General features: G+C 32.6%; 2 protein-coding genes across 3 annotated transcripts; one reads left to right on the top strand and one right to left on the bottom strand.

Annotated features, from left to right (window-relative positions):
- Nucleotides 1-441: 441 nt before the first annotated feature.
- Nucleotides 442-6,903, top strand: LOC112749953 (wax ester synthase/diacylglycerol acyltransferase 11). 2 transcript variants are annotated; one of them, XM_025798405.3, is made up of 6 exons: nt 442-2,670; nt 5,248-5,320; nt 5,610-5,677; nt 5,762-5,977; nt 6,077-6,214; nt 6,577-6,903. In XM_025798405.3, the coding sequence occupies exons 1-6, from the start codon at nt 1,933-1,935 to the stop codon at nt 6,724-6,726; spliced, it is 1,383 nt and encodes a 460-aa protein (XP_025654190.1). In that variant the 5' UTR covers nt 442-1,932; the 3' UTR covers nt 6,727-6,903. The 2 variants fall into 2 exon arrangements, with proteins under 2 accessions (XP_025654190.1, XP_025654191.1); XM_025798406.3 differs by having other exon boundaries at nt 6,077-6,242.
- An 817-nt stretch (nt 6,904-7,720) lies between these two features.
- LOC112749952 (cyclase-like protein 2) lies at nt 7,721-10,664 on the bottom strand. Its single transcript, XM_025798404.2, has 6 exons — nt 10,102-10,664; nt 9,953-10,025; nt 9,296-9,393; nt 8,786-8,856; nt 8,212-8,341; nt 7,721-8,102 (listed from the first exon to the last, which is right to left on the bottom strand). Exons 1-5 carry the CDS (start codon nt 10,490-10,492, stop codon nt 8,216-8,218), a joined length of 759 nt encoding a protein of 252 aa, XP_025654189.1. The 5' UTR covers nt 10,493-10,664; the 3' UTR covers nt 7,721-8,102; nt 8,212-8,215.
- Between the last annotated feature and the right edge of the window lie 3,374 nt (nt 10,665-14,038).

Raw genomic sequence — 14,038 nt, 5'->3', positions numbered from 1 at the left:
CCTAGGCGGGGCGGGTTGGGACGGGCCGGCCCGCTTTGCCACCCCTAATTCACCCCGTGACGAACTAAATGTACACATACAATTCGCCTAGTAATGCGGCAAACTGTGAGAAAATATATATATAATATATAATTTTAATATATAATATATATAAAACACGTAAAAAAAACTTAATAAAATGATTAACAATATTGTTTGTATCATTTTTTTAAGTTTAATTTATAAATATATCATCATGGTTATATAATTTTTGAAATTTAAGTTTAGTCGTTGGATTTTAATAATTATAAGACAGGGCGAGTACATATGGTTAAGAGCAAGGTAATTCTATATAGGTTATTATTAGGTGGAATAAGATAAGGTAGAATAAGAATTCATCTGATTGTCATCATTATTATGAAGTATTTGATAAATATTTAAACGATATTATGATTTTTTTTTTTTTGACATGTAACAAAGATTTTTCTTTAAAAAAAATTGATTGTACCAAGTAAAGATTTTAGATAAATGTTATTTTATTATTTTACAAGAATCAAGATAAAATATTGTATATTCAATTGTATATTTATCTTATTTTAATGGTTTTTTTTAGATTTCAAACTAACAAAAGAATATGAAAATTTATTTGAGTAAATACAATCTTAGACTATATAGACATAGGTACTTACCCTAAATATAGAGGATTAGTCATCAAGTGATAATAAGCATTGTAATTAAATACATTAGGATTATAATCACCACTTTGTGTATCCATATGGAGGGCATCTTCGAGGAGACAAAGGGTTATATCTTATTGTTGCTCCTCCTCCCCAATCTACAATATTTTAATTTTCATAAAATGCAGAATAATTCAATTGTAACCTATACATATGCCATGTAGTAAAGGTAGTCGAGGGAATTCCTTTTGTAATAACTATGGGAATTATTCTTCTACTCACATTGACTATTGGAGAGGTTGATTCACCCTCTAAACCTCTCGTGATATTTTTTAGTTTGTCTAGTGTCATTATTTGATGGATCAGTCGAAATGTAAATTCTATTAGATATACTTATTAACTTTTTACTCCATAATTGCATGCAAAATTTGATACTAAGACTTTACCGAACGTGCTAATTCGTTTCGTTTGATTTTGGTTTAATTTTAACACACGAGGTTAATCAAATTTGTATTCAAAATCTCAATTTAAAAAGCAGATACGTCTCTTCTTAAAAAAGTGAGTTCGAATGGAGAGTTAGTAATTGTAATGTCAGAAACTAGTTTTACAAACAATAAAATGATGTGAATACAAATGAATCAGAACTTTATATTAAAAGAAACTTAAAGAACGCTAGCTACCAAAATATTTTTAAATAAAGATGTAATAAATAAACAAAATTGGACAAAAGACTAATAAACAAAGAAGAAAATTAAAAATAAGAAAAAACTAAAAATAAAAAAATGAGAAAAAGATAATGCTTCAAAGAAAATAACAAAATAAATTAACTTCAAATACTCATATGCACTAGTATTTTACGATTTTTTTTATGTCAATGTGACTGAAAATTTGTAAAAATTTAGTATAATTTGAAGTGTTAAATAAAAGTTCATTTGAAATTCTTTGACTTTTTTATTTATAAAAAAATAAAGCTATACTATAATAAATAGTTGTTGATCTCTTACTCACATTTTTATTTTATTTATTCTACAAGTTTAATTATCTCAAATCTATTTTCCATGTGTTATTTGTACATTTTTAGCCTAATTTTTTTTTTCTTTGACTCTAGCTAACTCTTGTCGACCTCAAAAAGTGTTGTTAATAATTATGCTGTGAGTCGAATTTTTTGCTAAAATTTAATTATTTATTATTAGCATGGTTATCTGCAAGGTAAAGACTAGAGAGATATTAAAGGTCAAAGGAGCAAGAGAAGAGAAGAGGAGCAGGGAAGAGAGAGATGGGAAGAGAGAGTAGTAATGAATGGGAGGATGAACCTCTAACACCGGCGGGGAGGCTGTTCGCGCAACCGGAGATGAGGCAAATAATCCACTGCGTAGTTGGAACCAAGAACCCTTTCGACATCGACTCCGTCAAATCTGAGCTCCGGAAGTCCGCCATGCTCCAACACCCGCGGTTCACCAGTCTCCTGGTCCGCGACCACCGCGGCAGGGAGCACTGGCGCCCCACCCAAGTTGACATCGAGCGCCACGTCCTCATCATCGACCGCCCTCTCTCCGACGCCGACCACGACTCCGCCGTCAACTCCTATCTTGCCGATTTGTCAACGGAGGGACTCAGCATGGAGAAACCCTTGTGGGAACTCCACATCCTGATGGCTCACAATTGCGCCATCTTCCGAATCCACCACTCCCTTGGCGACGGTATCTCCTTGATGTCTATGCTCCTCGCCTGCTGTAGGAAGCTCCACGATCCACACTCTGTCCCCACCATAGCCTCTTCTTCTTCCTCTCGCTCTCGCAACACCACCTGGCCGAATATTCTTTGGAATCTTGCGGTTACCCTCTGGTTTTGCTTGGTCTTTGCCCTAGAGTTCATCCTTCGGTGTCTGTGTGTTCGTGACCGCAAAACTCCGCTCAGCGGCGGCGCCGGCGTTGAGTTGTGGCCCAGGAAGATTGCTACTGCCTCCTTTTCCCTCCAAGATATGAAGACCGTCAAGACGGCTGTTCCCACTGCGGTAAAATTAAACAATAATTATTTCCTTTCCTTTCCTTTCCTTTATATCCTTCAAACTACTAATATAACTAAATTAATCCATATTAAATTATTAATTGCTTTAGACACCCAAAAAGAAATCCATATTAATTCCTACATATGCTTCTTATTGAAAACTACCCAATTGTGATAACCGATAACTTGTTAAAATCATTTATCTAAATATAGAAGCCCAATCACATGCCATGCTTCCCCAATTTTTGAAACAAACACTTTTGCAGACTTGTCCCAAAGATATGGGATGGATTAGATAATTACATTCAAGATTCAACTGAGTTTTCCATTAAAAAATAGTCCTTTAACAATTCTTAACTTCAGTTTGAATAAATAATTTAATTAATTTTTTTTAAAATTAAACAATAAATATATATATTAAAAATAATTTATAAATAAATTATTTATATTTCATTTTTTAATTTTAAAAAAATTTATTTTAAAAGAAAAATAATTAAAAAAATTTATTAAAAGAGAATTTATTTTTTTTAATTTGTTCATAAGTATTTAAATAACTTTTTAAAAAATTATAATTTAATTTTAAAAATTATATCAAATATTAATACTATAATTTTTTACAAAATAAAAATACAAAAAAAAAGTTACTTATGAATCATTCTAATCTTTAATCTATTATTTATGGTATAATATGTGTAAAGATAAAATAATAGTATTATAAGGCTAACATATTTCATTATTTTAAGTTATTACTTATTAGTTAATATTAATATGTTTTTATATAAGTTCAAACAAAAATTCAAATGCAATAGAATGTTGAAAGTCAAATATTAATTAGAATTTATTAAAAAAATATTAATTTTTAAAATTAAAAAATAATATATAAATAATAAAAATATAATGACTGAATTTTTATGGCCCATAATAATTTTGAATTACATTACCTGTGTTGATTATCTGACTCTGCCCCGCCGCCAAAGTTTAGGCATGACAGCAACAAAATAATTCTTTTTCGGAAAACAAAAATTTATCGAAAAATTAAACGAACTTATAAAATTGTTTCTCGGTTTGACTAAAGATTAAATATGTTTGGATAAAATATGAAGGTGGATTATACTTGAAATCTGTTAACTCTAAGCTAGGAAATAGCTTATAAGTACTGAAGTTCAAGCAACTTTTTTAAAAACTTAGAATAAGCAGAAACTGATCATTTTATAACTATTATCGTTTTACTTATTCCTGGTTTAGATATTAGTTAATAGGTGTAATTATTATGAACAATTCTATCATTTTATTAATTTTTTAATAATTTTTTAAATTTATAAGCAAGCCATTACAATTTGCAAAAAAAAAATATCAAATATTATTATGAAGTTCTCTATAATCTTATTAATCTAATTCTAACTTTTATAATTTAAAAATCTTTAATCAAATTATTATATTATACAAAAAATGCTAATCTAGTATTTGTTGTTTAAAATTTTCAATCAAGTTTTTATTACAATCCTTTTTTGGTTAGATCTCTCTAATTTAAAAATTTTGTGATAAAAAATTAGTAAATGCTAATGTGTTTTGGAAAAGTTAAGAAGTGCAACCATTTTTAAATTCTAAAGTTTAAATTTTAAATCTTAATTATATTATACACAAATTTTAAGAAATAGATTTAGATCATTGAATTTCATTTTAGAGAATAAAATATGATTTATTACCATTTATTTCATGGTGGATACTCCTATAATGATATCTTCACATGAAGATACCATTGTGAATCATTAGATGAGTTGATATGTTTAACTAAATATGTTTGATTAATTATCTAAGGGTTTACAATGTCATATCTTCATATAAAGATGTCATCATGTGAGTATTCCCCTTATTTTATAGGCGGAGTTCAGAGAAAATATGAGAAAAAAACATTATTTAATGATGAGAGATCTCACTTTATCTTTTAAAATAAAAAACTAAAATTTAGAAGATCTAAATTCTTAAAAAATAACAGTATGTTAAGTTTGGTAATGCTACAGAGATAAAAAATCAGTTAAAATTTATTTTATTTAATATTCATTAATTGTTGTAATAAAGAAAGTTTGGACTATTTTTTGCTAATTTGTTTTTTTACCAAACATTTCCGTTTAAGTTTTAACAACTCCCTGGCGTGGTAACAGACTAACTTAACAGTCAAACCTTAAGTGACCTGTATGATAGCTGAATATTGTGCTCATGTTTTTGGACTTTGAATATGGATTCATTCACTTTAAAGGGATAGTAAACTTGTTTTGGATGATCGAATATATTTGAATTCGGATTGAATTTATATTCAGTCTATAATGGACAGCTAAAACCAGTGTTTATGGAACATAACATGGTTGATACAGAGCCTAAATAGCGGAAAAGAGTAAGGATCGTCACAAAAATGTGCAAACTTAAAGATTTTACTATTGGATGAATGATTTGAACAGGGGACTGGGAATATGAGATAATGCAGTGTTTGTCAACACCCATAATAACCAATGAACCATAAATTTATTATGTATATGACCAGTATGAACATTCAGATATAATATTTCGAGCACTTGCTGTTTTGCAGACCATAAATGATGTTCTATTTGCTGTTATATCATCTGGGATATCAAGATACTTGGATTTCCGAGCACCCAATGGTACAAGTCATTTGTATAATTGTTTAAACAACTATTTTCAAATTTCAACATGTTTCCTTTTTCATATTCCACTGCTTTTAGATAGAAATACACAGACATTCCAGATAGAACTTCATTTGGTTATATAGGGATAGTAAATAAAAAATAGAATCTCATGAAAGAAACTAGAATCTCTCTAAAACCTATCTTCTTTCTATTTTTGTATTCTTATCTTGAAGATAGAATCCAACAACAATCAAAGGTACGATTGTACACAATGACAACTAATTAAAAAGTTCCTTTCTGTAAGGGGTGCAAGAGGGGATTCAGCTAACAGGTTTAGCTATGGTTAATCTGAGAAAACAGCCAGGACTGCAGGTTTAGCTACTCTGCCCAATTTCACTTTATTTAGTTGCTGCTACTCAGGCTATAATAATATTGTGGGTGGATCAAAATGATCAGGAACTATCCAATCTGATGAAAAGCAATTCAGGAGCAAGGTGGGGTAACAAATTCGGTATGCTTCTCCTGCCTATATATTATCACAGAAGCAACAATTCAGATCCTCTAGCATATCTCAAGAGAGCTAAAGCAATGATCGACAGAAAGAAACAGTCTTTGGAGGCCCATTTCTCATACAAAGTTGGAGATTTAGTAATGTCAACTCTTGGTCCAAAGGTTAATTAATTTCTCCCCCTTTGTCTACTTCTTTTTGCTACTTGTGCTCATTACAGGGACAGCTATCATGTACTACTGTTTGCTGTTTATACAATGCAGTTTGCTAGCTGGCTAAATTACCGGATTCTCTGTAACACTACCTTCACAATCTCAAACGTGGTCGGACCGCAAGAAGAGATCATGATGGTAGAAAATCCAGTAACATACTTGCGGGCAAATAATTCTGCCTTGCCTCATGTACGGCCCTCTAAATTCTTTTGTCAAGGTGAAAACTCAGTGCAGTCACCTTCACGTGAAATTGATAGTTGAGAGCCGTTAAATGATTTGAATAATTTGACTAAATTTTCAGTTGTCAACTTCACGTGAAGTTGACTGTACTTGAGTTTCCACCGTCAAGGTGAAAACATTGTTTGACACCAGTATTTTCTTAACATTCAAACACACATTTTTTTTTCTTTAAAAAATAATTTAAATACACAATTAATTAGTAACAATCTTATTTTTATACGAGTGTCAAGAGTGTTTAGTATGTGAATAGTATCTTTCTTTTGTTAATGTTGTGTTTGTGAATGGTTGATATTTCTATTGGCATAATGCAGGCACTCATTTTGAATATGGTGAGCTATGCCGGACGGGCAGACATGCAAGTTCAGGTGGCCAAGGACATTATTCCCGATCCAGAGTTTCTTGCCAAGTGCTTTGAAGATGCTTTACTCGAAATGAAGGAGCAGGTTACGGCCAAAATCTAAGATGCAAATTAGTCGTTTTTGTAATTTGTTGAATTTGTCAGCAAATGCAGACCTTGTGATGGATATATAATAATATAAATACGAAAAAATATATATGACAAATACATGACAAAGAATGAATTGTTTTTCTTAGTCTGTTGACAATTAGAATTTAGAACTAATTAATTTCATCTCCAAGATCATTTCCCAACTATTGCAATTCTTTCCATTTTTTTCTTCCAAGAGGTGGGGTAACAACTTATTTGGAATCATGGATTTTGTTGGTAATATTTTGTAACCAAGACTTCTATCCTCATCGTCACTTGAAACTCATCCAATTGGGAAATAATGAGAAACCCAACCGAGATTATATACAATTAGCACAACAATGATTCCAAATACTGAGTTCCTTTCTGGTGTTTTATATCTAGATATTAGCATGGTTGTCAACCTCTCAAATTAATTCGTAGAATCATATAATTTTACGTTTTTAAATAGTAGAATCAAATTGACTAGACTTCAAACTCGTTTTTAAACTCGGTCAAACTTGCAAGTCTAACCATGAGTTATCGAATTTGAATTCGGTTTATTTTATTTGACAGAAAAAAACATTTCATTTATAGAAATAAGCATACGATACTTACAGATAATAAAAACAAATTAGATCTGAATGTAAAAAAAAATAATAATAAATATTTTTTATGTTAAACTATAAACTGACTTTCTTTTAAAATTCCTTAGCTCTAATATCAGCTACGCAAAACTTGGTGTCCATGACAAGATCAAGATGTCATGTAACCAACGGAATACATTCTACCGTTAATTCTGCATAAAATTAATGGTTTCTATTGGATTCAGAAGTATAAAAAGGAACCATCTTACTCCCAAGAAGAACAATAATGCCATTGAAAGAGATTAGTGTAAGGTTTAATGGTTGCAAGAAACTTTTTAAAAAATAAATAAACAACACAAAGCTAGCACTATGTACTAGGTAATTGTCTGGTCACACCAATCATAAGAGAGAAAGGAGGGGGGGGGGGGGGATCATAATAATGTACTTCTATAAAATTTAACATTGTTTCACCTCACCACTAGCACTAAGCATTGGCCACCAATTATTTGGTATCAAGATCTCCAGCGAAACTGTACAAGGATTGCCATTGCATGTTTCTATATATTAAAGCCAAATAAGATTGTAACACCTTGACACAAATCGTTAATACTATTTTTCTCAATATAGACATTTCTGAGCTTTTATTGCATTTTGAACCTACTCATGTCTAAGAAAACTACAATTGATGTAATGCTACTAAAGTTGCTGCACCCATCGTACTCCAAACATACACCAAAGATGATCAACATCTCCTGGTATTTGGGTATGCAGTATCCACTGTTTCCTGCAGCAGTTTTGACTATGAATCAGCCATTGACTCAAGTTATGAGAAGAATGCAATTCTTTCGTTAGAATTCAATAAACAGGTTTCATCATCTCAAATTCACATGTACCATATTATTTGATCAGAATGCACCGTATTGGTGATCCCTCAGCACCAGCCAACCTAAGCGGTAAGCAATGCAGTGAATATATTCCAGCAGGGACATCATCAAGTTTCAGGCCTTCCACCAGAATGATTTCCTAAGGCAATGTAAACTGTTAGTTCTTGTTCCACCAAAAGATAAAGAATATTGATCTTTGTTCATACAGGGAAATGCCAAATGCACAAACTAATCTGATCACAACACTGAGCAGTCTTTCAAATTAAACAGTGAAATATGTCCGGAGCAAAAAATTAGTATCTCATAACAATGCTTGACGAAAGTTCGGATCAACAGTTAATTGGAATTGTTGTGGAGGCAATGACAGAAGTTAAAATTCAGGAAAGTATGCTTCGGCAATAATGAAAAAATTAAAAAATAAAAATAAAAAATTCAATTGCTACATCCACATTGTAGGTTCAATCTGGGTACAGCCAATTACTGATACCTGATAAGCTGTAAAGAACTAAGGTGGGGCAATAAACTAATAGTAAAACTAACACATGTCATTGCTGAAACAATAATAAGACAGGACTTCTCTTACCCTGCCTTCTAGAAAAACCAGGTGAGATGGGATCAAGTGATCAAATGCAGCAACAGATAGATAGTCAATTCCTACATGGCATCATAGAAAGATGTGTCATTGTAATGGCATTTATGCAAAAAAACTAAAAAATCATACATGTTTGAAAAGAGTAGCCTCAATTGAGACAAAGCTCTAAAAATGCACTGAAGATGCCAATTGGTACAGCATAAAGGCAAATATCAAGATAGTAATCTTGTACAACTACTTTGTATCCTAAAATTCTCGTAGGCAGTATCCACTTGGTATATTCTTAGAATTCAGATGCCTCTTTAATACATAAGATTAGAGCAGGTTAAGTTCACCATTGCCATTTAATTGTGGTACACAAATGCCTGCTGCAACTAAAATTAGGACATGATATCTCCTTGCTTGTCATGTATGTAAAAAAAATATAAAAATAAGAATAATAAAAGAAAGGATCCTTGGTGATAAAACCCCAAATCTTGAAGAATATATTTAACACCATACCAACAAGTTTGACGTCCGTGTCCTCCACAAGCCAAGTTGCTCCATCCACCATGAATCCCACATAGCTTGTGTCGAACTCCTTCTGAAACATAAGCCTCCTATAATTTAAGAAGTTTTAGTTCCACTTTTATGATTTTTGGAGACAGTCAAAAAGAAATTGGTTGCTTTGATGATCGAGGTTGAAACAAGTCCAGTTCTAATCAAGCATATGCCCCTACTGGATAGCCCCTTTATCATAAAGATCGTACAATACCAAACAAGAGAGACTTGTTCATTTGATACGAGACCCAAGCCATTATGTGCACTAGTTACAATAATGGAAATAAAAAATGCTATGTACATAACCAAAAATTAACCAAATCAGTCATCATGTATTAAATACACACAAATACATTGTTGTTTTACTCATTTTAAATGTGTATTTTGTATTTTAAAGTGGGCGATGTATTTTATAGAGTGACAAACTTTGGCATATATCAAGTATGGTTGATACGAAGTAGTAATGTAGTAATAATGTTTAACTATGCTCAGTGTACACCAAAATTAACCAGTATAAAATACATGCTAAAATATATATTAAAAGAGTTAAACAACGCAGGTATAAATACATATTGGGTGTGACTTTGGTGTGCATCACATCATACGTTAGATAGATACCTGTCGGTATTTAATGTACGGAAGAGCACACGACGTACACCGCGTGGTATATTTAGTGACTTCATAACTTGAGCTGAAAGGAAAGGAACAAGGGAATCAGGAACGGAAATGGAAAAACGGGTGAATGAGAAGGCAGAGTGAGTTGATACCGGTGATGTTTTGATCCCTGGGAACATCAAGCAAGAGAGCAGGGCCATTGAGAAGGTGCAGATCGAGAGTGTCGACGTCAAAGCCAGCATGGAAGTAGTGATCGAAGACGTGACCTGGAGCGTCGACGTGGGTGCCAGTGTGAGTGGGGAGCTTCATAAGGGAGCCGTTGGAGAGGGACCCGTTCTTCATGCTCTGCTGAAGCCACACAAACTGCCCCACTCCCTCCGATGACTCCCACGATGGCATCTCCGCCACGTATCTGTGGCTGATGTCAAATATCGTTGCCTCCTGCGTCTCCGCCGCACCCATCCCCAACCCAAGGCCGCATAAAATTGCAATTATAGTTACAATTGCAAACTTCGCCAAAGCAGCTCTTGAGCAGGTATTCATGTTTTTGCTTACAGTTAATAAATCAATTTGATGCCAACTGAATCTGATCGCCACCACAATCGACACCAACGGAGACCAGCTGCTCTTCTTAGTCTCTTACCCTCGCCTCGGACTCTCTCTTCACTCGTCAGTCCTCACTCCTCAACTGTTTTAGTAATTAGCACTCTACACCGTGTAAAAAAAATTTAGAATTTTTGAAAACCAGACCGGATTAGCTGGTTCAATCGGATTAACCGAGAACCGTTATTTTGATAAGTCCGGTTGATATACAAAACTGCCTTGTAAAAAATCAATAAAAAAATCGGTCGAATCGATAGTTGATCGGTAAATTGATTGAACCGGACCGATTTTTTAAAGAATCGGTTCTTTAATCAAAACGGCGTCATTTTATCTGGGCAAGCCCAACCGGGTAAAGGCACGCCCCCTTTCCTTCTCTCTCACCAAAATCTAACCCTAATTTAATTTGGCCCTAAAACCTTGCTAACACACTAGAGTAGAGCTGAAGGAGACGGCAACAAGAGGCAGAAGATGACGCCAAGGTGATCAGGAACTCGCAGCTTCAATCTCTCAGAGAGGAAGGACACGCACCGTCGGAGATGAGGGAGACAATCACGGCGAAAGAGAAAGGGCGGCAGAGTATGAAAAAGAATTGGACGTTAGTGGTTGCTGTGGATCGGGATGGTGTTGCCCTGCTGGGAGTGTGGCGGACTAGAGGTAGCTAGAGAGGACGATGGTGAGGAAGGCGGTTTTGGTAAGGAGGAATGAGAGGGCGTGTAAGAGTATGCAATCCGGCAAGTCGCTGATCCTGTCCGTGGCAATTAGGGTTTCTCTGTCCATCACCTCCATTCTATTGCTGCTTGTCTTTTCGATGTTGCCGACAGTAAGCTACTCCACTGCTTCTTCAGTTTTATTTTTGGGAGCTAATTGATCTGGATTTAATTATGTTGATCATGGATTATTATTTTTCTAGGTTGTTGTTTTTTGAGTTAATTTTTTTTATTGTCTATTGTTGTTAATAGAGCTGGATTATTGTTATTTTGTTCTGACTTTTGGATTAATTATCGTTGATTATTGATATTTTTCTTAGTTATTTTTGTATTATTGTTCTGATTCTTGTTGTGATAAGAATGCTTGAGGTGGATGTCCATTTATCATAAGACTCAAGTTACCAAGAGCGATTGTATTTAATAAAGTTCGAAAACAGTGTCCTTCATTAGTATATAAATAGTGGAAGAAATCTCTGAAACAACACAGCAATAACAATAACAAATATTCCTCTCTTTCTCTCTCTTTATACACTTCAATATAAACTCTCTCTCTTTCTCTATCTCTATGTGAATTTAAGTTACAATATAATATTAGTAAATATGTGAATTACTTCTATTATACTGAGATAATAATATTGTTGAATATTAATATTAGAGTCTTCTATTTATATTTCTTTATTTTATCTTCCTTATTTATTTATTTTACAACACGTTATCAGCACGAGATTCTGATCAAATTTTAGAAAAACTCAGGTAATAAATTTTCATTATGTCGAAGCTCTCTCATCTTGAATTTAATACTCTTGATATATCTGAAAACAACTACTTATCATAGATACTAGGTGCTGAAATCCATCTTGATTCAATGGATTTTGGAGATACCATTGAGGCTGAAAATAATGCATCCCAGAAGGATAAAGCCAAAGCCATACTTTTTCTTAGTCGTCATCTTGACGAAGGATTGAAAAATAAATATCTCACACTAAAAGATCCTGCAGATTTGCGAAAAAATTTTGAAGAAAGGTATAATCATCAAAAGATAGTGATACTTTCTTAAGCCCGATATGAGTGGACGCACTTACGTCTAGAAGATTTTAAATCCATAAATGAATACAATTAAACAATGTTCCAAATTACCTCATGAATGAAATTATGTGGGAAAAAGATAACTGATAATAACATGTTAGAGAAAACTTTCTCAACCTTCCATGCATCGAATGTACTCCTGCAGCAACAGTATCAAGAAAAAGAATTTAAAAAATATTCTGAGTTAATTTCTTTCCTTCTTATTGCTGAACGCCACAATGAGTTATTCTTAAGAAATCATGAAGTGCACCCAACTGGCGTCACCCCATTTCCTGAAGCAAATGCAACAAATCATAACCCCAAAAAAGGTAAATGACAATTTTGGTAACAAGAAAAATTATGGAAGGAAGAAAAATTTTGTTCACAAAAAAGGATCTCACCAGAAGTGGGATAAAGAAAAAAATAATGGGTAAAATAAATCAACAAAGGATAAATATTTCCATTGTGGTGGAAAGGGCCATTGGTCGCCTCGAGGCACCTAATTGATCTTTATCAAGCATCCTTGAAAAAGGACGACAAAGGAAAGGAGACGAATTTTGTTTCAAAGGATGCTGCTAAAAATTATACCACTCATTATAAAATATCTGATTTCTTTGAGGATTCTGAACGAAATATTGGTCATTTGATCAATGATGAAAAAGTTTGAAATTTGGGTTCAGTACTTATGTAAATAAATAATGTAAAAAAATTTTAAGTTTTATTTCCTATGTATTTGAATTTCAAGTATGATGTATATAAATAATGTTTAATAAAATATTTATGTTTATGAATTTCAAAATTACTAAATATGCCAAGTTCTAAAATAGTAATAATAATAATAAATTTTTAGTATATGATACTATGTACAGTACTTCTTAGAAAACAATCAAGAAAATAATTTTACTGCGCATATAATTTTACTCATTTTATTATTATTATGTCTTTGAAAAAAATGGTAAGGACATATAGTGAAGATGTTTGCATTGCGAATAGTATAAGTTCGCATACCATTCTCAAAAGTAATATATATTTTACTCATCTTGTACCAAAAGAAGAATATGTTAATACTAATATTGGCTCAGGCAATGTGATAGAAGGCTTTGGAAGAGTTATAAATTTTATTTTCCGGAAGAACAAAATTCATAATAAATAATGCACTATTGTCTACCAAGTCTCTAAGAAACTTGTTGAGTTTTAAAGATATTCGCCAGAATGGATATCATATAGAAACAACGAATGAGGAAAATCATGAGTATTTATGTATCACAACTCATGATTCAAATAAAAAGATTATATTAGAAAATTTACCCTCACTTTCATCTAGGTTATATTATACTAAAATTAGTGCAATCGAATCACATGCCATTGTAAACCAGAAGTTTACTAACCCAAATGAATTCATAACTTGGCCTGATCGATTGGGTCATTCAGAAACAACCATGATGCGGAGAATTATTGAAAACTCTCATGAACATTCACTAAAGAACCAGAAGATTCTTAAATCTAGTGAATTTTGTTGTGCTGCATGTTCTCAAGGAAAACTAATTTTAAGGCCATCACCAGTAAAGACTGAATTTGAGTCCCCTGAATTCCTAGAAAAGATTCAAGGCGATATATGTGGACTTATTCATCCACTATGTGGATCTTTTTCATAAACTAGAAAAGTATAGTTTCCAGAAAATTCAATAAAAGCAATTTATTTTGATAATGCTGG

The sequence above is a fragment of the Arachis hypogaea genome, chromosome 15 (genome assembly GCF_003086295.3).
Source record: "Arachis hypogaea cultivar Tifrunner chromosome 15, arahy.Tifrunner.gnm2.J5K5, whole genome shotgun sequence".
Lineage (NCBI taxonomy): Eukaryota > Viridiplantae > Streptophyta > Magnoliopsida > Fabales > Fabaceae > Arachis > Arachis hypogaea.
The sequence above is the reverse complement of the archived record's forward strand: the minus strand, read 5'-3'. Positions and strand labels throughout refer to the sequence as shown.